This window comes from Plectrocnemia conspersa, unplaced genomic scaffold, assembly GCF_051122295.1.
Source record: "Plectrocnemia conspersa isolate PC_06_02 unplaced genomic scaffold, ASM5112229v1 ptg000009l, whole genome shotgun sequence".
NCBI classification, from domain to species: Eukaryota; Metazoa; Arthropoda; class Insecta; order Trichoptera; family Polycentropodidae; genus Plectrocnemia; species Plectrocnemia conspersa.
This window is the reverse complement of record NW_028277173.1, coordinates 21,914,664-21,937,277: the sequence shown is the minus strand read 5'-3', so window position 1 is coordinate 21,937,277 and position 22,614 is coordinate 21,914,664. Positions and strand designations below refer to the sequence as shown.

At 30.0% G+C, this 22,614-nt stretch overlaps 5 protein-coding genes across 5 annotated transcripts; 3 read left to right on the top strand and 2 right to left on the bottom strand.

The window, feature by feature from the left end:
* The first annotated feature begins 255 nt into the window (after positions 1-255).
* LOC148232246 (uncharacterized) lies at positions 256-3,921 on the top strand. Its single transcript, XM_088192480.1, has 3 exons — positions 256-448; positions 1,404-1,568; positions 1,632-3,921. Exons 1-3 carry the CDS (start codon positions 446-448, stop codon positions 3,870-3,872), a joined length of 2,409 nt encoding a protein of 802 aa, XP_088048606.1. The 5' UTR covers positions 256-445; the 3' UTR covers positions 3,873-3,921.
* Positions 3,922-6,273: 2,352 nt separating this feature from the next.
* On the bottom strand, positions 6,274-7,794 carry mRpL9 (mitochondrial ribosomal protein L9). Its single transcript, XM_088192767.1, has 5 exons — positions 7,674-7,794; positions 7,402-7,561; positions 7,165-7,328; positions 6,573-6,773; positions 6,274-6,501 (listed from the first exon to the last, which is right to left on the bottom strand). The coding sequence occupies exons 1-5, from the start codon at positions 7,737-7,739 to the stop codon at positions 6,340-6,342; spliced, it is 753 nt and encodes a 250-aa protein (XP_088048893.1). The 5' UTR covers positions 7,740-7,794; the 3' UTR covers positions 6,274-6,339.
* A 799-nt stretch (positions 7,795-8,593) lies between these two features.
* On the top strand, positions 8,594-11,323 carry Gmppb (GDP-mannose pyrophosphorylase B). Its single transcript, XM_088191422.1, has 7 exons — positions 8,594-8,728; positions 8,917-9,095; positions 9,160-9,402; positions 9,466-9,595; positions 9,667-9,828; positions 9,895-10,059; positions 10,130-11,323. Exons 2-7 carry the CDS (start codon positions 8,922-8,924, stop codon positions 10,363-10,365), a joined length of 1,110 nt encoding a protein of 369 aa, XP_088047548.1. The 5' UTR covers positions 8,594-8,728; positions 8,917-8,921; the 3' UTR covers positions 10,366-11,323.
* Positions 11,324-13,211: 1,888 nt separating this feature from the next.
* On the top strand, positions 13,212-17,204 carry LOC148232243 (uncharacterized). The gene is made up of 6 exons (XM_088191417.1): positions 13,212-13,455; positions 13,527-13,706; positions 13,767-14,321; positions 15,731-15,959; positions 16,149-16,325; positions 17,034-17,204. Exons 1-5 carry the CDS (start codon positions 13,372-13,374, stop codon positions 16,229-16,231), a joined length of 1,131 nt encoding a protein of 376 aa, XP_088047543.1. The 5' UTR covers positions 13,212-13,371; the 3' UTR covers positions 16,232-16,325; positions 17,034-17,204.
* LOC148232242 (luciferin 4-monooxygenase) lies at positions 16,724-22,136 on the bottom strand. Its single transcript, XM_088191416.1, has 7 exons — positions 22,011-22,136; positions 18,565-18,772; positions 18,168-18,489; positions 17,928-18,099; positions 17,526-17,798; positions 17,229-17,456; positions 16,724-17,154 (listed from the first exon to the last, which is right to left on the bottom strand). The coding sequence occupies exons 1-7, from the start codon at positions 22,116-22,118 to the stop codon at positions 16,861-16,863; spliced, it is 1,605 nt and encodes a 534-aa protein (XP_088047542.1). The 5' UTR covers positions 22,119-22,136; the 3' UTR covers positions 16,724-16,860.
* Between the last annotated feature and the right edge of the window lie 478 nt (positions 22,137-22,614).

Sequence of the window (22,614 nt, the reverse complement as noted above, 5' to 3'; positions counted from 1 at the left end):
CTAGCTCCGTTTATTCATCCGTAATATTAGGAAACTCGAGGAAAACCTTATTTATGATGATCGATCGGAATTTTATTTATATAATAATCATTAATTCCGATCTCCCAAATACAAAATAATATTTTACCAGATTCTTACAATAATTCAAGTTTCACAAAAAAAAATTTGTAACTTTTTATGAAAACGTGTGTGTATGCCTTATCGAACCGACTACAATTCGTTCCGCGACCTAACAACGTTATTCACGATAATAAAGGGGTCTTTATTGGGGTTGCGAAGGTTTGGAAGTTGTTTAGTAGTTTTCTGACTTTCGCAGTAGACGAATGCACGAACGAGCTTTGATCATAAAATTACCGATTTTTTGTCCTATTATGTATATGCTGTGCGCAATTTCCAAAACAGTGTCGTTTATCGTTGATCGAGTGATCATTTGAAAACAACAACAATGGTATGTATTTACATAGGTTACGTTTTTAAAATGGCGCATTAAAAATATGTTTTGTATTTATGTTTTTGTATATGAAATATTATAAGATTTTTGATATACTGCATATGTATACACATACATATAAAAAATATATGTAATCTAGTGATTTTTAGTATCCAGGGGTTAAAAATAATAGGGTTAATAATGTGTTGAATTTATTATTTGGGGAATGGAACACATCAGAGTGTGAAAAAGGCACTGGTGCGAAACACTGGTTACATACTACATATGTATTATGTATATAAAAGTAACTTAGTACCTATAAATACTAAACTTGCATATTTTACGCTTTTACTTTAACTTTAATGCTTTTAAATTTATTTTGATCTACATATTTAGTACAATATAGTAATTAAACAAATATCAGAGTATTTGTTTAAGTTAATTAAAGCAATATTTATATAATTAAATCAAATATTTAGGAACACTGTTTTGAAATCAAAATATTAAATGTAAGGCTTTGTTTACATATATAATTATAGTACTATTTTAAAAAGCAAAGAAAATCTTATTGTGTGTTTTAAATGATATATTAAAGAAGAACAATTTAAGAATTAATTTTACCAATAATATTTGGTAGTAATTCATTTGAATCTCTTTCAAATATAATGTATATGACATAACGCTTTCGGTAAATTTATACTATTTATTGACGTACTTCTGTTGATTTTTTCAATGCCATTTATTCTCTATTCAGAAATCGCAATCAGTGGGTAGCACAATTATTATACCGATGCTCACCACATACGAACGTTTTTCTAAAATTATGCATATTTGAAAACAACGATTGTTTTGACCAGTCAATATAGTGTTTTCAAATGTATTTATATTGCTGTTATTTTATGTTTAATTTTAATAGTTTACATTAATCATATGTATTCTTTTGATATTATATTTAAAAAGTATTATTTTTCAGCAGTCCAAAGAGAGCAGACATTACCGTAAAAATCACATAAACTTATTAAAGATGGACGATAAAAGACGAAGAGACAGGAATGTTATGTTACTATCAAAACTGGAAAATATTGAGAAAAAAGCAGCTTTTCTACAAGCAAAAACCGACAGAATCAGATCGTTAAAGGTTTATATAATTATATTTTTTATATTAAATTGAATAATTGATTGGCTTAATTTTTATTTACAGAGTATATATAAAAACCATTATAACACCATTCCTAATACAATCGCTACATACAGTCGTAATAATTTCTATGATAGATATATACCGGTGAATGACGTTCCTATTTTAAAAAACGACTTTTATAAAAATTATGAAAATGGTCAACACCGACAACAAAACGTAGAAAACACTATGATACCAAAACAACAACAAACACAGTGCTTCATAAAAAATATAACGTTAGAAGAGGCTATTGAAGAAATATCGAGAAGATTTGTGTTGATACCAAAAAATCAGACAAAGTATCCTAAAACTTTCGACAGCGTACCAAAAGAGGATGAGCAAGACAATTTATTGACTAAGAGCAATAAAGTAAACCTTAGTAATACAACCATTTTGAACAGCTTGAAAAACTTCAATGAAGCTAAAAACTTAGATAAATATGAAACAGTATCTAGTGTGATTAACGAATTAAGCAAATCGGAAGAAGAATCGCGCATATCAGATACAGATTTAGATCAACAAATTGACGACTCAAATCAAATTTCAAGTGAGCACGAAAAATGTGATGAAGAAAAACAAATTGACGTAGAATCGGATTATGACCATGTGCGTAAAGATGAAGTGCCTGTAATCGTAGACGATAAAATTCAAAAAGAAGCTGCAAACGATAATCTTAAGTCTTTAAATAACGTTATTAAAGATTTACCCAAAAAAGTTGAACTGCAACACAAAGAAAATAGTAAAAAGCAGGACTTGATTGAAACGAAATTGAAGATAGAAGAACATAAGGAAGAATTTATTGATGAAATTCAATTGAAAACGGATGTGGTTGTTAATGAAAATGTTGAGCGGATAGTAATAAATGTTAATAAAGAAATTGTAGAAAGTGAGATAGAAAATGTCGAAGATGTTAAAGAAATACTTGAGATGGAAAGCAGTGATAAATATGAAGAACAGGCTTATGAAAATCCTTTACAATATGAAGACAATGAACCGTATGATGAGAAACAACAATATAGAAAAACAGAAGATTATATTTATGATCGCGATGATCCAGAATATCAACCGAGCGATAATAACGATCAAAAAATAATAGAAGAACCTTATGAAGACCAAGAAAATATTAATCAGATTTATGAACAAAATGTTGAATCATTCGATATTCCTCCGCATCGAGAAGAAGTAACTAATGAAACTAATAATGATGAACAAGAACATTACGAAGCAATTACAACGCCAAATGTAGATGAAGCTTATGAACAATCTAACGAACAAATCAATGATACATACGATCAAAATGTTGATGAACAGCTTCAAGAACAAGTACCATACGATCCGATCAATGCGCAAAATGTACACGAAACTTACGAACAAGATAATGAAGAGCAACTTATGAAAAGAGAACCTTCTGAACCATTCAATGAGACCTATGAACAAAACGAGGACTATAAAGAAGAAGAAGCAAACCATAATCTAGAGTACTCAGAAAGTAATGTAACCGAATATAACCCAAATTATCCTCAAAATAATGAAAACTATAATAATCAAATTACAAGTGAACCTCAAGAATATGCCGATAATAATGTAACTGAATATGATCCTAATTATGCACAAAACAACGAGCAAGCTTACGATCAAACAGCAAACTATGACACTCAAAATTATAATGAGTATAATAATTACCAGCCTTACGCCGAAGATCAAAATCAATACAATACAGAATATAATCAAAACACTGAAGAAGTTCCATATCAACAATATGACGATCCAAACAATCCTCAATATGCTGAAAATTATGAGAATAACAATAATAATACCGAATTACCGATCCAAGAAAATACTGAGAACTTTAATTATGACGCCGTAAATCCAGAAAACGATTATGAAGCTGTAAACCCAGAAAACGTTTATGCAGCTGTTAATCCAGAAAACACTGAGAATTTTACATATGAAGATGGAAATTCTCAACAATACCAAGAGTATCAAGGAGAGCAAAATCAGTATGATCCAAGTGTTACATATGATACGCAATATAATGAAAATGTTGAATATAGTGAAAACTCGGCGGAGCTCAATACAAATCAAAACGTTGAAGTTTCAGAAACTAATAATATGTCCGAGGGTCAAGCGTATGAAAATCAGACGAACGATGGTGTAGCTATAAAACCACTTCAAATACTCGAATCTGATGTTGAGCCGTTTTCAAACAAAGAAGAGATGAGTGCTCAAGAAAGCGATTTTGATTTTTCAGTTAAAAAATAATGTATTAAAATAGTTAATTTTAATATTGTAAAATAAATCAATTTTAATTTCATGGTATTTTATTTTAAATTCGATCACATTTGATACGTTTTTTATAATTTATAAGTCAGTTCAATAAAGTTTCTTTCCGGATTAAGAATATGTGACGAAAAATGAGGGAAAAGCACATAGTACAGATCTAATTGATTCCATGAACCGTTGGCTAGCAACATTGATTCAGTCTGCAAGGTGTCGTGTCGGGGTGACGAAAGACATGAAGTAGTCGAGACCATGAGGTAATATTCATTTATAACTAAGGTAAGTGATAATTAGGAGTCGATGGAATTTTTTTCTGACTCTGACTTTTTCGCAAGGTCCGACTCTGACTCCGAATTTAAAAATTTCTATAAGATAATCTTAAAATACTAAATTTATTTTTAATTATTTATTTTCATGTAAATAACAACAAAGAAGAAAGAACAAAAAATAATTATAATAATATTTCAAAAAATAATTAAATACATACTATTTCTAATATGTCATATTTAAATATGAACAGTGTAAAAATATGACCCTAGATGTTATTCGCTTAGATTAGTGCCGCGCCATTGTATCTGTCTACGTGTGAACATGCCGGTCACGAAAAATAGTTGATGGTGAAATAGTATTTGATTATTATATTTATTGGTTTGGTTATGCATTGGGAGAGGGAGGGTAAACTAGAAACCTTAACGAGAATATAAATAAGGTCTTCATGTCTCACTCTGAAATCGGTGAGCAGCGTATGATCAGTTGACTCTCGAGGTCGGTCGACAAAATATTATTCTTTTGTCGTCGGACCGAGTTATAAGGGTGCAATTAAAATTAAATTGCATCGTCTTAAACGGACCTTATATAGTGTAGTGTTACTTATACAATGACTTATTGTGTTCTTTGTGTGCAAGCTGCGATGATAAAACCCGAATCTTGATTTGCATGTTTATGGATCGCATTTTTCAGAAGCTAATTTTAGCATACAAGGATGGCTAATTTTAGCATGATCGGCGATCCTCACATATTCTTCATCATTTTTTTTAAATTTCAACTGTAATAGTTTTACGACAACAATATACAAAACACAATTTGAGAAGCATTGTAAGCAATTATTTCGCATAAATGATAAAAATCGTAATGGTATATTTTTTTACCTACTGTCAACTAAACGGTGTACAACTAAATTGGTATTAATAATATTTTTAGAAGCAATTATAATTATTTCTACACAATAAATTCATTCGACGCAATTTCATAGACGTAAATTAGTACCATATTAGTGTTTTTCCAGAGTAAGTTTCTATTATTTTTTTACATACCCTATTACATACTGAGCAACGATACCAGGTATTTAGGATCTGCCGCTACGTTAATGATTTCAAACGAAACTTGGTCCACATTTAAAACTTCATTGGAATATTTTAAGATTTAAAGGACCTTATACTCGATTTTATAATTTTATTCACGTCGTCATCATTATTAACATCAAAACTTGCTAGTTTATCTGGATCATTTTTCGCAACAAAGTTCTGAAAGGTTCTAAAAGTTTTTATTGAACACACACTTACCTTACTAAAACAGATACGTACGAAGTTTACTGTATTTGGGTATATATACGCTTTTCATAGGCTTGACAGAAATCTACAAAACCATGATGACTATCAATACCATATTTCCAAGTTATCTCTATGAATTGTTTTATGATGTATCAGCTTGTCCTAAAGCTACATTGATAATCAGGAACTTCGGTTTCGAAATAAGGCATTAAATGTCTCACAAATAAATTGTACGTGTGTGTATGTCATATTCAACAGCGAAATACCCCTGTAATTTGAACACAAAAGCACAACGCCAATCATATAAATAGGATATGATAATGTACAATATCTATTTAATTTTAACAGTTAACAATTAATAGCCTTCATATTTACTTTTAACCTTAAGACTTCTAGATGTAATTATGCTAGTGAAGGATGGTGATGCAATTGTGAAAGCAACGTTTGATTCTAACAGAATTATTATGATTTTTCTTTGATTTTCAACTTTATTTACTCTCAAGGGTAAACAATAATTTAGTCCTGCTCTTGCCTTACCCATGTAATCAATTACAATGATTCCTTAAGCATCCTAAAAATAGAAGTGGAACATTCACTGCCATAATGGTGAAATGTGAAGGTGTTTCCTTTGCTTCGACTGTACTTTTTACTTTTATCTCAAAAAAAACATGTCTCAATACTCATCATAAACTTCAGGATGTACTTATTTTTAACGTCAAATTAAATGGAGTAGATCCCTCATTTACTCCAAATCGAATTTGATATGGATTGCATTAGTTTTTGCAAGATATTTTATCATAACCGTAAATTATTGAAAAATAAAAACACTACTGTAATATCAACTAATTTTAATAATGACTAAATAATATTATAATGATGTCGAATAGATTTACAATTGACTATATTTCGCAAAGAGGAATTCCTTTGAGAACCTCGGCTTGTTCAGGAAACAAAGGCTCCAGTGCAATATTCCAGGGTTCCTCGGGAATCGGTTTCATGGTTTTATCAAAATCACAATGGTGAATTCGACACCTCACATTCACCTTTTCTTGTTGGTTAATCTTAAATTGAAAATAATCTTAATTAAACTTATATTAATATTTTTATTAAATTGTAACCATAGATAGTTTACCGTAATAACAACATAAAACTCCTTTGTTTCAAGTGTCATGTCTGGACCTTTAATTTCGTTTTCAGGTAATTCTATTGCAGAGTCTGGAACGATGATTGAGCTTCTACTAAATGCAAGCCTCACGTGCCAAGGTTCGATGATCCACGGATTTTTAGGACTCATTTTGACATAGATTATCTTTTTGGATAGGCTTTTCATTAACTGAAATCAGCAAATTCAATATGATATAGTAAGGTATAATTATGTCAAATTTAAAAGGCGACTGTTGTACCTCAATATATAGACTCATGATATCAAAGAAGTATAGGGTTAAAATGGTTTAAATACAGGATTTGCTTAAATTTAATTTCTAAGACATTTTCTTTCACTATAAAGGTATTTTTAATATTTATGATTATTTATTTTATACAAAATATTAAAATTTTTGCTAAACTATACTGTCTAATATAATCCAGCCTAGATTTATAAAAAAACATTTTCAGTAAAAAAATTCAACGACGAATATTATTATAACGTTCCATATTACCAAAACCTGTTTTTATTTAAATTTATTATTATAATTTCCATATTAATTATTAACCCAATACATTACCCGATTGACGTATGGCGATGAATATGTTGTCTTCTGTGCTTCGTCAATATGTTTATATTTTTCTCTATTTTCTGGTGTGTCATATATACCCATGCCAGTTAACAAAAAGTTCTTGTAAGCAGAGTACGGCTTCAAAGCCACAATGTCACCGATGTCACCATATTCTATATTTATAAAAATAAATTACTAGTTTACGGTGCAATGTATTATAAGCGCAAATTTAAAAAGATCACTCACTCTCTGCATATTGTGTTAATATGATGTTTAGTGTTTGACTCGGTTTTTGGTCAGTATCTTCCACAAGATCATAAATAAAATATCGGTGTCTCATTTTTATCTTCTTTCCTATCTTTTTGTGTAATGGTAACGGATAATGACGTTTCAATAAGAAAGTAGTCTGTAAACAATAAAAGAATTAAAGTTATGTATACAATTTCTATCAAATATACATTTTTGAGGTTAGTGAAATTTTGATAGTGAAGAACGTTAAATAAATGCAATGTTCTAACCCGGATTTGTTGGTAAAATACATTTGAAGAAACTGAAGTTCTTATTGCATTAAGCGTATTGAACATTTTTATGTCAAATAACAGCAGATAACCTCTAAAAACGCCAGTCCTCCGATGTATCGGCAATAACAAGCAAAATTAAGACCATTATAATTAATCAATGGGGTGTCAGTCTTAAAAGGGGCACCAATTTCCCCAAATGGGGGTGCCGTTTTATTATACTTAACACGGTATCGGTATATCCTCAATTCCTCGAAAAAATTATGCACCTTCATAAAATTTAATATATTTGTACAGCTTATGACCCTTTGTTAGCTCTTAAAATAATTTATTCTCCGCAAAAAAAATATCTGAGATAGTTTTTAAACAAAATATTCCGTGACGACCTTTTCTTTTTTTACTTTTCGTAGCGATCTATCCTTCTTGGAAAAAAAATTACGAGATGAATTATAAATAAAAATTTATGATGACCATTATTTTAGCTCTCTTAGAAAAAAAATCCATCTTACCTTTGTTTTTTCAGTGCCAAGGGCGCTGAATACTATCGTACCGGCCCCGTGAGCTATATTAGCTATATATCAGACCGTACAAATTATAATATTCGTGATTTTTATAACAAAAACATAAAATTTAAAAGCAGTGCTTTGTTTTAAAGAAAGTTTTAATATTTATCGGCTGAGCAGCGCGTAAAAATGTAAAAAAATCAGATTTTTTTTATGGACTACTATTTTTCTAAATTGACAATTTAAAAATTTTTTTTTTTATTATCTTTAAAACAATGCTAATCGCACATAAGTGGTTTAATTATATCTTGCGTAAAAATATGTATTAATAAAAATAATATACAATTTTTAACTGAATAATTATCTTGCTAATTAAAAAAAATACATTTTGTGTTGTTATGGCCAAAGTTGTTTTCTGTGTTTACTACTGTGACAGACGTGACGTGTCGATCAACGGCCGGCTTCTGCCGACTTGACGAGTTTTTGTGCATTACGTCAGCCTTGCGCTCTTCTTTTTTATCAGTTCGTTTGTTTCGAGCAGCTTTGAAACAAGTATGTCGACGTTACAATTATAGAAGTGATATTTTGTTTATTTTTTTATTAGTCACGATCGAGTAAGTTATACGATATTTTTTATTGCATTCTATGATTGACAACGTGACAGATAATTAAATATACGCTACGTTTCATAAGGAAGCCTCATACTTCATACTACAAGCACTGTTCTTTGTACTTTTTAGATAAAATGTGCGGTACGGACAAAATAATGGGATCTATGAGAGCCTTGATTCTGGTCGGTGGATACGGCACTAGGCTACGTCCCCTCACCTTGAGTCGACCAAAACCTCTAGTAGAATTTGCAAACAAACCCATACTTTTGCATCAAATAGAAGCGTTGATAGAAGCTGGAGTTTCTCAAGTACGTATTTGATTGTATATTATTTAATAGCAATAAACTTTTATGTATGTATTTATGATTTAAGGTCATTTTAGCTGTGTCATATAGAGCCGAAGAAATGGAAAAAGAGCTTAGTGCGGAAGCGTCAAAACTGGGGGTATCACTTATATATTCTCACGAAACAGAGCCATTGGGTACAGCCGGGCCTTTAGCTTTAGCTCGCGACATTTTACTCGAAAGTCCTGAACCATTTTTCGTATTGAATTCAGACGTCATTTGCGATTTTCCTTTCAAAGAGCTTGCAAAATTCCACAAAAACCATGGAAAAGTTAGTAATAGTCTAATTTTGATTTTATTCATGATTTGTTATATTTAATAAGCTGATTAATAGGAAGGTACGATTGTCGTGACTAAAGTAGAAGAACCGTCTAAATACGGTGTCGTGTTATATAAAGACAACGGAGAGATTCAGAGTTTCATTGAAAAACCTCAAGAATTTGTTTCAAACAAAATTAACGCAGGTACGTATACAATTACTCATTTTAATTTATAAGAGAATTACATGTGTTTTAAGATTCTAATTTTCTATAAGGGATGTACATTTTGAATCCATCGGTGCTATCTCGCATAGAACTTAGACCTACGTCGATTGAAAAAGAGATATTTCCTTTTATGTCGCAAGAAGGTCAATTATACGCCATGGAGCTACAAGGGTTCTGGATGGATGTCGGTCAACCGAAAGATTTCTTAACTGGTATATATATATATATATATTTATAAAAATATGATTGCAAATAGTTACAACTGAAATATATTTTAGGTATGTGTCTGTATTTGACGAATTTAAGACAGAAAAAACCGGAACATTTACATACCGGTCGTGAAATTGTCGGTAATGTCTTAGTCCATCCGTTAGCTCGCATAGGTAACGGTTGTAGAATCGGTCCTAACGTCACGATTGGTCCTGACGTCGTTATTGAAGATGGTAAGGCATAACACAAAACTTGAAGTTTTAAAAGTTTACTTCGTCTTTATAATACTTTATAAACTTTTAGGAGCATGTATTAAGAGAAGCACAATATTGAGAGGTGCAGTTATTAAATCTCATGCATGGCTGGATGGCTGTATAGTTGGATGGCGCTGCGTTGTCGGCCGCTGGGTAAGGATGGAAGGATGCACAGTGCTCGGCGAAGATGTTATAGTCCAAGACGAACTTTATATAAATGGAGGACAAGTTTTGCCTCATAAGTCAATTGCTTTATCTGTACCCGAACCAAAAATTATCATGTAGTTCTTTTTATAAATCAATTTTTATATAAATGTAAATATTATATATTGTATAATTTTTATGAAACGCACATTCTTATATTTGTACATAAAATTGTGTATGTACAGATTCATTTACAACATATATGTACATAACTTAGTTATTCTTAAAATATAAGCTTATTCCTATTCAAAGGTTTACATGTGTGTGCTATATAGTGATAATTGAAAATTCTTTACAACTCTTATTTTTATATATTTTTAACTATTTATATCAGTTGTCGTGCAATTGAATTTGACCTATTGTGTTCATATTGCAAATAATAGCTAAGGTTCTGTATTAGGTTATCTTGATAATTGTTTCCATATGCTCTCTGCTTCTGTCAAACTTGCTTATTTTTTCCCCCCCCCCCATGTTTTTTAAGACTGAAAATTGGGCATTTTTAGTATAACATTTTGTTATAATTATAATATTCAAAATCGATATATAGATTATATTAATTATTACCAAGTCAACACCAATTATTTTGTTCTATCGCGAATTTGTGATTGCTACTGACATATTTTCAAAAATGAAAAATATTAATATAATATTGATTAATTAATAATTTGCTTGTTTGATACTGTTTGGTGGACAAAAACATAGATGGACATAATGAAGTTATAAGTAGATTATGAACATGCTTTTAATCATATTTCAATTTTGTAGAATATCTTGTCATGTGTTTTTTTATTGTTTTAATTACAAATATAATGCGGTGTTTGAAATGATTCCAGAATTTATCATAAGTTATTATTATTTATTATAAATTAAAAATTATAAATTTATATAAAAATTAAAGTACCAATGTAATGTGCGTCAAATTAAAAAAAGTGTCACAAAATATTATCTATAAAAACCTGATGTTATAAAATCAAATTTATACACAACTTTAATATGTTTTTGAATATGCTACGATTTTCAATAAAAAAATACAATTTCATTTTTTTTTTATTTGAATAATTCAAAATGATGTAAAAACAATTTATGTGGCAGCAACAAATATATATTAAATTTTCTACTATGCTCTGTAATTAAGTCGATATTAGTAATATTGTTATTAAAATTGGAGCTATGTGTAAAAGTGGCATATATACTTGTCACGACCATTCATTTTTAGACTATGGTTAACAGGGCCAGTTCTGAGCATACGCAACCAATTCACTCACGTAGGGCCAGGCGCTCAAAATAAAAAATAATAAAGGCAGACGCTAATATTATTTATATCACAAACTGTGAAATTAAAATTCATATAGCGATATCTCATTCTAAAAAACACGATGAAATCAAAATTGTGCGACTTCTGGCGTTGGTTTTACCGTCTCAGACTTTGTGACTAAATCTCCATCGTCGAGATCCTTGGAACTCTTTGTGTAAAAGAGACTTAATTTACCCGTGATTTTAAAGAATCAAAATATCGGATTGCTTATATTGAAATTATTTAAGAATTATGATACTATTTTGAAGGAGGGGTAGGGGGGCTAGAGCATTAGAGCTAAATGGTGAAGCAATAGTAATGGACTCCAAGTTTTCCTCAAACAAAACGGCAGTTTATTATTATAGTATTCAAAAACGGCGCAGACCGACCTGAATAATTATTTGTACTTCCTTAAGAATATAGCAATTTGTTTATAAAGGGAAAATCTTTGCAACTAAATAACTTTTGTGATTTTGTTTGTAAAATAATATTATTTTTAACTCTCTAGTTGTATATGCTACGCGGCGAATTAAGTCAAGATGTTTTCTGTAAGAAAAATTGTAGTTTATTAGGCAAAATATTCATGCTGCATTGGTAATTATATCTCCTTCACAGAAACTTTCGGTCTAAATTACTTTAAAATATTGATTCGAGCGGCAAAAGTATGTTTCAAAATATTTTTCGCAAAAATTAAACTATTAAAAATATTATTTTATAGCTAATTTTAATATAACTTGGAGGGGGGGGGGAGATTTACCACTTCTATTACGCTTTGAGCAACAATATATATTTTACACCTTCTTTTTGTCTAAAATATACGCTATGAATGTCTTTAACCCTTTGAACGCGTTAATCAGAAATAATATTTAATTGTTTTTTTTTGAAAAATTTAAATTTTATCTTGATACTGTGTTTAAATGTACTAATTTTTTAATTTTTATTTATTTAAAATGAAATTTTATGTTTATTCACAAAAAAAGTTTTTTTTTGAAAAGCATTTTTTTTACTGATTTTTGCGTAAAGAAATAAATAAATCAATTGGGCGACTTCCGCGTTCAAATGGTTAATACTTACCAGATCTTACCCTAGTGATTTTTACATGTTTGGATCGCTTGAAGAGGTATAATAAAAAGTAAAACGTGAGTATAATGTGCAAAACCATGCATAAAATTGTTAGTTTTTAGATGGTACTAGTGACGGCTTGTAAGAAAAATTTACTCGCTAAGTTGCATTGGTAAAATTAATAACATTTTCATTAATTTTTATATTTTTTATTATTATTTATAATAGGAAAAGTTATTTTAAATCATGATATTTATAATATTTTTTTTATTGTTCCATAATCATGTAATGAATGAAAATTAAATAAATATAAAATAACTTTTAAGGGGGAGAGTTGAGGGTTTAATATTGATATAAAATAGTCAGTATTAGTTATATTGTTTGTATGTGAAATAAATATTCAATATTTTTCCAATGAAGTCAAAAGATTAAATATTTATAAAAAATATATAATATTTAGTTGTGGCTCTCATTAATATTATTGTAATTATATGTTTTATTTTAGTCGAATGATTAAAAAAATTATAGAAATTCGATTATTTTTTCGTTTATGCTTCAATTGTATATAGTTATAGACCAAAAAAATAACGTCAAATCGATCATGGCGGTATTTTGTATTGGTATTTTGTCATGTAAGCATAGTACAATAACATGCGCTGTAAACGTCGTTTGTTGTAGCTAATGTGATAGTATCAAAGCAAAGCTTAATTATTATAAAACAATAAGTAAAAATGGAAGTGAACGCTCAAATTTTCCCAGAAAGTGAAATTAAAGTTCCTACCATCGACGAAGAGCCGCACTTACTTATTTCACCCGTAAGTATCATTTATTTTAATTTTTAGCTCTCTTATAATGAATACATTCATCAATATTTATAACGTTTTAGGTGCGCAAGATGTATCTTGATTATATTAAAAGAATACTATATAAAAATTATAAAGCGAGAAATGCGCAAAAGACGCCGGATTGTATCGAAAAAATTTTGAGGTTAGCTGAAATTATAGAACTAAAGGCGGCCGCGCAATCGATGATGGTTCCTATGTATAGGAAACAGATTACAACAATGGTATCAATATTATTTATATAATTATTATGAAATATAATGTTATTGATATATAAATTTCAGATTTCCGTAATTAAGCATTACACTGAATTGAATCAGCCGTACCCAGATTCGTACGTAGATGTGCCCAAAAGCAAATCTAAAGTCGACAAAGCTACGCAGACTGATTTAGTACAAAATATTATTAACTGTGATAACCCTAGTATTATGAATAGCAATTTGAATATCTGTGATAATTTTAAACTCGACGGATTTATTGACCATAGCATATCGGACAACATTGACTTACAAATGCAACAATTGTTCAACGGCAATTCACCAAACGACATATTCGGCGATCAAATGAACAAAACACAATTAAATTTCATCATGACTGAGATCGAAAACTTTGGTAAAAGTGAAGAAAGCGAATTACAACTGCAACAAGGCGTGATGAATGAAGAGGCATTGGAGCCTATTTCTGCATGCAATAATGTTCAAAGTACGCTTGTTAAAAATGTGGGTTCACAAATTGCACCTAATTGTTCGAGATGGTTTTGTGAAGAATATTTTCAAAAAAAGATGCTAAGTGAAAAGCTAAGTCAAATATCTGACTATAGTATTAAACTTCATAAAAAGGTATATAGTCAATAATTATTTTCCGGCGTCTACAAACAAAATTAAATAGCTTTGAGTTGAAATAAAACCTGGTGTACTACAAATTTGTCAAAGTTATATTTATCTAAGCAGCAGTCATTCTCTTTATCGTTAGAATACTTGTTATTGCATTTTAAGCCACATTTAATTAAGTAAAATTATGGAAATGCAATTTAAATATTCTTGCCACAACCCATAATCCAATACAAATTGTACAATCTTAACTTTTTTTATATTCAAATTGACTTATTCAGTTCATTCCCTTTATAATTTCAATAATTTTAAATCTTCAGCACCTGAAAAGAAGTCCAAATCCAATCGATTGTTAAAATCCAGGCTAATACTTGGGTTTATGATTAATGTTTTTCAAAATCATCACAGATTAGATTTAATAAAATTTCCCAATCTAGCGGATGAATGTTGTGATGAATAATAAAAAAAAAGAATCAAAATAGGTTGCGCATTATTTAATTTTTAACAGGTATGCGCGTCCATGAAGAGTCGATTTGTTTTAGGAGAATATCTTCGTTTTCTTGTTTTCAGGTTATCACCAATGTAATATTTTAGCAACTTGAGTGACAGCAGTCGTTAATTGTTGGACCCTACAAATAATGAGATTGTTTTACACTTATCCCTTAACAGCCAACATACTTTTGTGCAGAGTAGCAATAAAAACTGCTATAATTACCTACCGTCATTATGACATTTTTGTCATTTTCTCATTGTTTCTCAACCTCCCTTTATTTTACTTTTGACCAGAATTGCCTACAAAGTCATAGATTAGACATGGTGATTTTAAAATATCATTGTTGATATTTGCAAGTATAAAAATTAAATTAAAAAATATTTTAAAATCTTGAAACATTCATCCAGAAAGATGAATCATACTTTAAAAAAACAATCGATCACTCATGAACAAATTAGTTGGTCCTTTACTTCTAGACTTCGACTTTTATATTAATTCATTGGAACAAACCCATTTTGGAATATGCAACGTTCATATTGAATTTATGCTCTCACTTTATAATTTAATATGAGATATAGTTGCTGCAGCTCTTACGTTTGTGAAATATGCGGAAGTGACATCTGTAGTCATTATACCGTTCTTGGCCGAAAGATATCTTACCTTACTAAAAATAATCGATAGCTGAACGCATTCATTTTTTTGTACCAGATGTCAAATTAACTGGTTCTTAAAAGGTTGATTGTGGTGATGCTTTATACAGAAACTATATAATATAAATTGTTTTAGAAAACAATAATATTATTCTTTTGAATAAGAAATTTGTAGAATTTACTTTAGGAAATTTCGATAGAAATGCTTGTTTAAATGTTTTCATACACATTATTTACCATTTTCTTATAGACTATAATAGTTTTGTGTTTTACAGGTGAAAGAAAAATATATCGATTTATTTGGGTATGAAAGTGAAGACGAAGAAATCATGCAATCGCCAATTACAACTTCTACTTTTCGACGTAGTTGCAGAAATAGGATTGAACCATGGTTGAAAAATCATATGGGACGCTTTTTCATCCAGTATCGTGTATCTTCGCATTTATATAAACCACTATTGAAACATCTGATATATAAATTAATCCAAATTAATCAATACCCAAGTAATTCATTTTTTTAATTCAAGTCAGTATGCCATTATAAATTATTTAATATCGTAAAGAATACTATGCATAACTATTTTTAACTAAATATTCTGAGTTCAAAATCCAAGGATATTATTTTTATCGATTTCTTTATCAAATAACTTTATTTTTCATTATAAAATATGTATGTTTGAATACTTTTTGCAGGTGATTACGAAGTTTACGTTTTTGTAAAAGAGTACTTTGAACAACACGGGCTTAAGAAGATAAGATGCAAGGCCGATTTCTAGTCATTTACATTTATACATCATATATGTGCCATAGCATTAACTAGTCATCTAAAAATTGTGATACGTTTATAGTATCACATATATTTTTTATAAGGTAATTTCTGTTTATCGTACATGTATTAGTTTACAATTGATGTAGAGAAAATGTGATGTTTTAATATCACTTGATGATAATTAGTTCTAAAAAAAGTCAATTAAAGATTGTTTTTTTTTATAATTAAAATGGCCAAAATAGCTATTGTTGCAGGAATTTAACATCAAAGAGTTATTGTAATTAGAACAGAAGCTGCTTGAACATTTAAAAATCAGTTTGTTTTATTAGCTCATTTTATAAAGATACTCTGAAAACCATCTAATATATTGACCATTCACAAATTATTATCATGGGAGTGTGAGACGCGTTACTCTGCGCAGCTATTAACATTTAGTGCAATTATGTGATTCGTTCATTTTTTACCAATTCACTAAAAGAAATAAATTAAAACAAATCTCAAAATTTAAAAAATATTTATAACAATTTCATAACATGTCTTTTATATTTGGAATAAAAAATTCTATTACCAACACCTAAAATTATTGTTTTTAGTCACACTTCAAAACTTTTATCACACTCGTTTTAAAATTCTATATTATAATTTTGAAGGATTCTTAAACGTTTCTCTCAATTCCCTCCTGAGAATTTTTCCTGTAGGATTTTTTGGTATTTCATCAACGAATCTAACACCACCGTGCAACCGTTTCGGATGCGAAACTTGTTTTCCTACAAACTCGATTAACTCCCGTTCGTTAACTTCTATTCCAGGTTGCTTTACTATGAACGCCAAAGGTAGTTCTCCGGCGAACTCGTCCGGCAAGCCAACCACAGCCGCGTCTTTCACTGCAGGATGTTTCAAGAGCAACGCCTCAATTTCTGCAGGCGGCACCTGAAGTTTTTATTTTTATTTTATAAATAAACATTTTTAAACATTAAAAAGTAAATTATTTCAACATGACTTACTTGAAAGCCTTTATATTTAATAAGTTCTTTTATCCTATCCACAATGTAGAAGAATTCCTCGTTATCGTAATAACCAACGTCGCCAGTATGCAACCAACCCTCTGAATCAAATATGTTTTCTGTGGATGCAGCATCACCCAAGTAATTCTTCATCATCAGAGGACCTTTGAAACATAGTTCGCCTTCTTTGAATGGACCGAGTGCTTCACCAGTGACTAAATCGATTACCTAAAAACAATCAATATAGAATAAGCACATTTATTACCTTGAATAAATACAATTCAGTTAAAAATATACCTTAGCTTGTGTTCCACTAGCTAGATTACCGCATGATGCATGTTTATTATTTTTAGCATCGTTAATTAAAACTGCGAGAGTTGTTTCAGTCAACCCGTACCCTTGTTTTATAATTTTAAGACCGATTCTCTCTTTGACTGCTACGTGGATGTCTTTGGAAAGTGGTGCCGCTCCACACATCACTTCTTTTAAACTCGATAAGTCGTATTTACTTACTAACGGATGTTTTGCAAGGAAGACTAATAGAGGAGGCACTACCATACTCATAGTGACCTAAGATATAAATATAGAATATACCAGAGGAAAAGCACGAAATGACGTATCTCATCACTGGTCTAATGCATATTCTTTCATCACAATAATCAATGAATGTAAATATATATTACACTATTTTTTACTTACTTTGTATTTTTGTATAGTGCTCAAGAAGGCCTCTTCTTCAAAACGAACCATAAATACATATTTCTGGTTCAAGGCGAGACCCATCAAATGCGTAATAAATCCGTAAGCGTGGAACCATGGCATCAATGCTAAAATACATTCATCAGGTCCGTTTACAGTTAACGTACGATCACTAAAAATAGTATAGATTTATATAGTAAACACAAAGAAATAAATATTATATCAACTCATAATAATTACTGTAAATGAAAGAAACAAGTGATGAAGTTTTGATGTGTTAAAACTACGCCTTTCGGTAAACCGGTTGTTCCGGAAGAACACAAAATACCGATTGGATGGTCCTTAACGTCCACTTCCGCCACTTTAAAATTGCTAATGTCAACGTTATCGTTGAAAAGATCACCATAATACGTCACTATCGGGTCTGGTTTATCATCAGAGTATGAAATTACATTTTTTAGGGATGGAACATCTTCGAGAACGTCAATTATGTTGTAAACGGTTAACGGTGAACAAAATACCATGCGTGGTTTTGATATATTCATGGCGTGGATGAGTTCATCTGAAAGTCGAATATGTTAGTAATCAACTTATTATTATTGTGGAATTATATTTAATCAAATAAATTATTAATTACTTCTACTGTAGAGAACGTTGAGTGTGGCATTGATAGCGCCGATGGACATGATGGCTATTGCGCTTATCGAAAACTCAAATCTGTTCTCGCTTGATATGGCGACGACATCTCCCTTTTTAATCCCCATTTTTTTAAGAGCAATGGCCAGCCGTATACTCTTTTGTCGTATTTGCTCATATGTCGCTATTTCACCAGTTGAACTTGATATCTGAATTAAAAATAAGGTTTATTAACACACACTCCTTAATTAATTATTACTGTTTTATCTTAAACAGTTTAAAAGTTCTATTGTCGTCACTCGATCTACCGATATCGTTACATAACTTAATAAAAGAACATTTGTATTGGGACAGTTTAATGTTACAGTTTTTTACTAATGTTCTTAACCTTTAGTATTCAAAAAATTGGTTTGTGTTGCCACGTTAAAAATACTACAGTTTAAAAGCAATTTGGATTGATGAATTTTACGAAACAAGTTAAATAGCTTTTAGATGCTCATTCATTTAATTAAATGAAAGAACACCAAAATTTGAAATGGCCGGTCGAAAAATCAAGACCGTGATTGATAGTGACAACCATTTGGCACTAAACATTATTGCCTTGAATGCTTAGTATGGTCAAGAAGCTCGTTAATTGGGTGCCACATCACTTGAGCGATAAAAAATTTGGACCAAATTTATTTTTGAGATTTGTTACTTAAACGCAATGAAATATTTTTTTCTTTAATAACTCATTACTAGCGATGGAAAATAGATTCAGTTCTTAAAAAGGTCGTGTATCATTGTCACCAGACCAAACGGTTAATTCCAAGCACTGCTCATAATTGCCCAAACTGAAAGAAGCAATTGACAGTAAAATACCAAAATTGGCCAATAGAAAGGGCATTATATTCCACCAGAACAACGCCAAACCAACCGTTTTTATAGGTCTGGGAAAGATTGTTGAAACTAAGGATGATCTACCGTATAGTTCGGACTTTGCACCTTCAGACTTACCTTTGTTTAGGGCTTTGCAGAACTCTCTTAATATTACAGATTTGAACTTCTGCCAAAACCACTTACATTTACGTCAGATTTTCACTAACAAGTCCCACAAATTAATCAAGAAAGGCATCCTTTAGATACCAGAAAGATGGAAATATTGTAAATATACAATGTTGATTTTCTACAATCTATTATAAATGATTTTTACAAGGTTAAACTTGAATAACAATCGTTGCTAGATAAACATTTTCATACACATTCACTACTTTCATCAAGTTCATGATTATTATTACAATCAAATCAATAAATAAGTGTAGTATTTGTGTTTCTTATGTTTTAATCATATTTTTATGTATCTTTTGTATAAGCCATTATTACAATTCGAATAATCATGTTATAATATAATATGTTACTACGCATATCCCTGTCACTGATTTTTAAGAAAATAAGATAAACGTCGGTATTATTATGTAACTCGCGAAAAAAAGTATGTCTTATCAGCACCTAAATAATAATTATGATAACAAAGGCAAATTTATCGAAATATAATACTTTGGCCAAATGATAAATTGGATATGAACATACTACATGTATATTATAATGTACATATTGTTTGCTTATGTGTAATTATAATTACTATATTTATTTATAATTAACTAATGGCGTTATTTTATTTTTAACGATTTCTTTACATTTCCAAGTTAAAAAATGCTTGATTGGATTTATAATACATCATAAAAAAATCATTAAAATCAAATGAGTATTTTTTGCACAAATTTTCAAGTTTTTTTAAATACGGCGAGAAAAATCCGAAAAAAATATAATAATTATTGGTGAAAAATTATAGTAAAAAAGTAGGAGCAAAAACCAAAAAGACAATGAAGAAAATTATAATAAACTGAAATTACATATTTTTAAGTCTGCTAATTGCTTTTTCGAGCTTTGTTCCTATAATATTGTGCTTGGCACTCGCAAATAATAATTCAGCAGATAGAACAAAATATGTTTTATGATTTTTAATAAAATGAAACGAAAACTTTCCGTAAATAAAATAAACTGACAAAATATTTTAGTATACTTATGCGTTTCATAGATATGCTTTGTTATTGTGCTAACACAGTGCAGTGTTTATGATAGTTTAAAATGTCCTAAGAATTTGCTTCGAACAGGTAAAAATTTTAAGTTAAACTAATGTACACCTGTATTAGAATAGCATTTGCTTAAAAAAATATTTTAAGTTCTTGTGACAAATTTCTTCCAAGAAAATAAGAGTAAAATATACCAAATTTTCATGTGTCGGTAATTGGATTTCTATATTTTTTATAGATAATCCTTCAGGTGTTCCACTTTAAGTTTATTATCAAGACAAAAAAATTGCATGGCGCATTATTTATCAATAAAATATCCTGATATTTCACGCATTTGTCTTTCAGAAAATGACAGTAAAATACCCAAATATTTCACGCTGAGTCAAAACACACAAAAAAATGCAAATAAAAATTAACAATGTGAATGTTATTAATATAATATATGTGTGTTATAACACATATATTATATTTCTTATAACGCTTTAAAAATAACATGAAATAATTAAAATATATTTCGGCAAATATTGAAGATGTCGTTACTGTTTTATTTAAATAAAATCTCAATTTAATAAAAAAAATATGCACTTAGCGGCTTTAAAACATCAGTTTATAAAAAAATATTTTTATAATTTTTTAAGCATACTTTTTTTAATAAATAAAATAGCAGTACATTAAACATAAGTGTTTTTTTGTGGTAATAACTGTTCTATCTCAATATTTTCTTTTAAAAATAACAGTTCGTAGTAAAATATCCTAAAATTGCACCAAAATTTAAAAGTTAAAACATATGAAAATTATAATAAAGAAACTCTATTGCTCTTATGACTGCATTATATTATATAATATGTACGTTTCGGTAAATGTTGAAGCTAAAGTTTTCTTTAAGTAAAATTGCAATTTATGAGTTAAATCTTTGAATATAAGAGCAATACATGTGTGCATAACATTCAATGTTTAATTTAAGTTTGACTATTTTGCAGCTCTGGAAAGACCGATTTCGATGTGTATCAGTGTACATGTAGTGAAAATTATATTTAGATTTGTTCGTTATTTCCCATTTTGCATTTTAATATTGCCCTTTTTGGAAGATAAATTGTTTTAAAACATGGTCGCAAATTATCGCGTTTAGGTCGTGTGGCTTGTTTTCTAATTGGAAAATACATACCAGCACGCACGACAGATTTTATTTTGGATCGTGCGTCGGACGCGCTTATTAATAACACACCCTATTTGTCACTATCGAACGCACAGGAGGTCATAACAATAATATTTTGAAATCATAAAAACAAGATTTCATGCCATGCTCTGGTTTGAAAATTTAAAAGTTCCGCATGCGCATCACGCGAAGGAAAAGTGGTCGCACAAAGGCACCGACCTGAGCTGGAGCATCGCCTCCTTGGACGAGGCTCTCGAATAGCAACAAGGCATAAGAAGCGTAATATGGACGCTCCGGTTCAGGGGGACCACTCAATACTCGCGCCATCGCTGTCGGTGTGCGACTGACTGCTAGCTGTTGCTGCTGCTGGCTGTCATACTATCTATTTACGCGAAGATCAAGGTTGCCTCCAGCCGTATGGCGTGATGCTTATGATACACTGTTACCTAACTGTATGTTTTTTATTACCATTGATATTTTATTTTAATCACCTATTTGTACTTAGATTTTCATGCAGTAGGTACATATCATTGCTTTAGAAAAAGAACGTCACAACTCGAAAATATTATTTTAAAGATTTTTATAGAAAACGACTGAAAATACTTGTTGAGCTATCCGTATTATTCGCGTTGCAATTAAATGTCATAAAAACTAATGGATTTTTTATCCTTTGCATTTGCAAAGAAACGACGTTTTAGCGGCTTGACTAAAATTAATGTTGCCGATAACGATTAACGCAGAATCGGTATATATTATAAACGGTACAAATATCAAAATATTGTGCGCGTTTTACGCAACAAGATGCGTACACACTAAACCGTTC

What these genes read in the sequence shown, in the direction of transcription:
- LOC148232243 (XM_088191417.1), top strand. Translation starts at nt 13,372, where the DNA reads ATGGAAGTGAACGCTCAAATTTTCCCAGAAAGTGAAATTAAAGTTCCT. An exon ending in GTATTAAACTTCATAAAAAG is followed by an intron (nt 14,322 to 15,730) that starts GTATATAGTCAA and finishes TGTGTTTTACAG; the next exon opens with GTGAAAGAAAAATATATCGA. An exon ending in CCAAATTAATCAATACCCAA is followed by an intron (nt 15,960 to 16,148) that starts GTAATTCATTTT and finishes TACTTTTTGCAG; the next exon opens with GTGATTACGAAGTTTACGTT.
- Gmppb (XM_088191422.1), top strand. Translation starts at nt 8,922, where the DNA reads ATGTGCGGTACGGACAAAATAATGGGATCTATGAGAGCCTTGATTCTG. An exon ending in TTCAAACAAAATTAACGCAG is followed by an intron (nt 9,596 to 9,666) that starts GTACGTATACAA and finishes ATTTTCTATAAG; the next exon opens with GGATGTACATTTTGAATCCA. An exon ending in TGACGTCGTTATTGAAGATG is followed by an intron (nt 10,060 to 10,129) that starts GTAAGGCATAAC and finishes ATAAACTTTTAG; the next exon opens with GAGCATGTATTAAGAGAAGC.
- LOC148232242 (XM_088191416.1), bottom strand. Translation starts at nt 22,118, where the DNA reads ATGGCGCGAGTATTGAGTGGTCCCCCTGAACCGGAGCGTCCATATTAC. An exon ending in GAGGCGATGCTCCAGCTCAG is followed by an intron (nt 18,773 to 22,010) that starts GTCGGTGCCTTT and finishes TTTTTAATTCAG; the next exon opens with ATATCAAGTTCAACTGGTGA. An exon ending in TTAAATATAAAGGCTTTCAA is followed by an intron (nt 17,155 to 17,228) that starts GTAAGTCATGTT and finishes TAAAAACTTCAG; the next exon opens with GTGCCGCCTGCAGAAATTGA.
- mRpL9 (XM_088192767.1), bottom strand. Translation starts at nt 7,739, where the DNA reads ATGTTCAATACGCTTAATGCAATAAGAACTTCAGTTTCTTCAAATGTA. An exon ending in ATTAACACAATATGCAGAGA is followed by an intron (nt 7,329 to 7,401) that starts GTGAGTGATCTT and finishes TTATAAATATAG; the next exon opens with AATATGGTGACATCGGTGAC. An exon ending in CATCGCCATACGTCAATCGG is followed by an intron (nt 6,774 to 7,164) that starts GTAATGTATTGG and finishes TGCTGATTTCAG; the next exon opens with TTAATGAAAAGCCTATCCAA.
- LOC148232246 (XM_088192480.1), top strand. An exon ending in ACAGAATCAGATCGTTAAAG is followed by an intron (nt 1,569 to 1,631) that starts GTTTATATAATT and finishes TTTTATTTACAG; the next exon opens with AGTATATATAAAAACCATTA.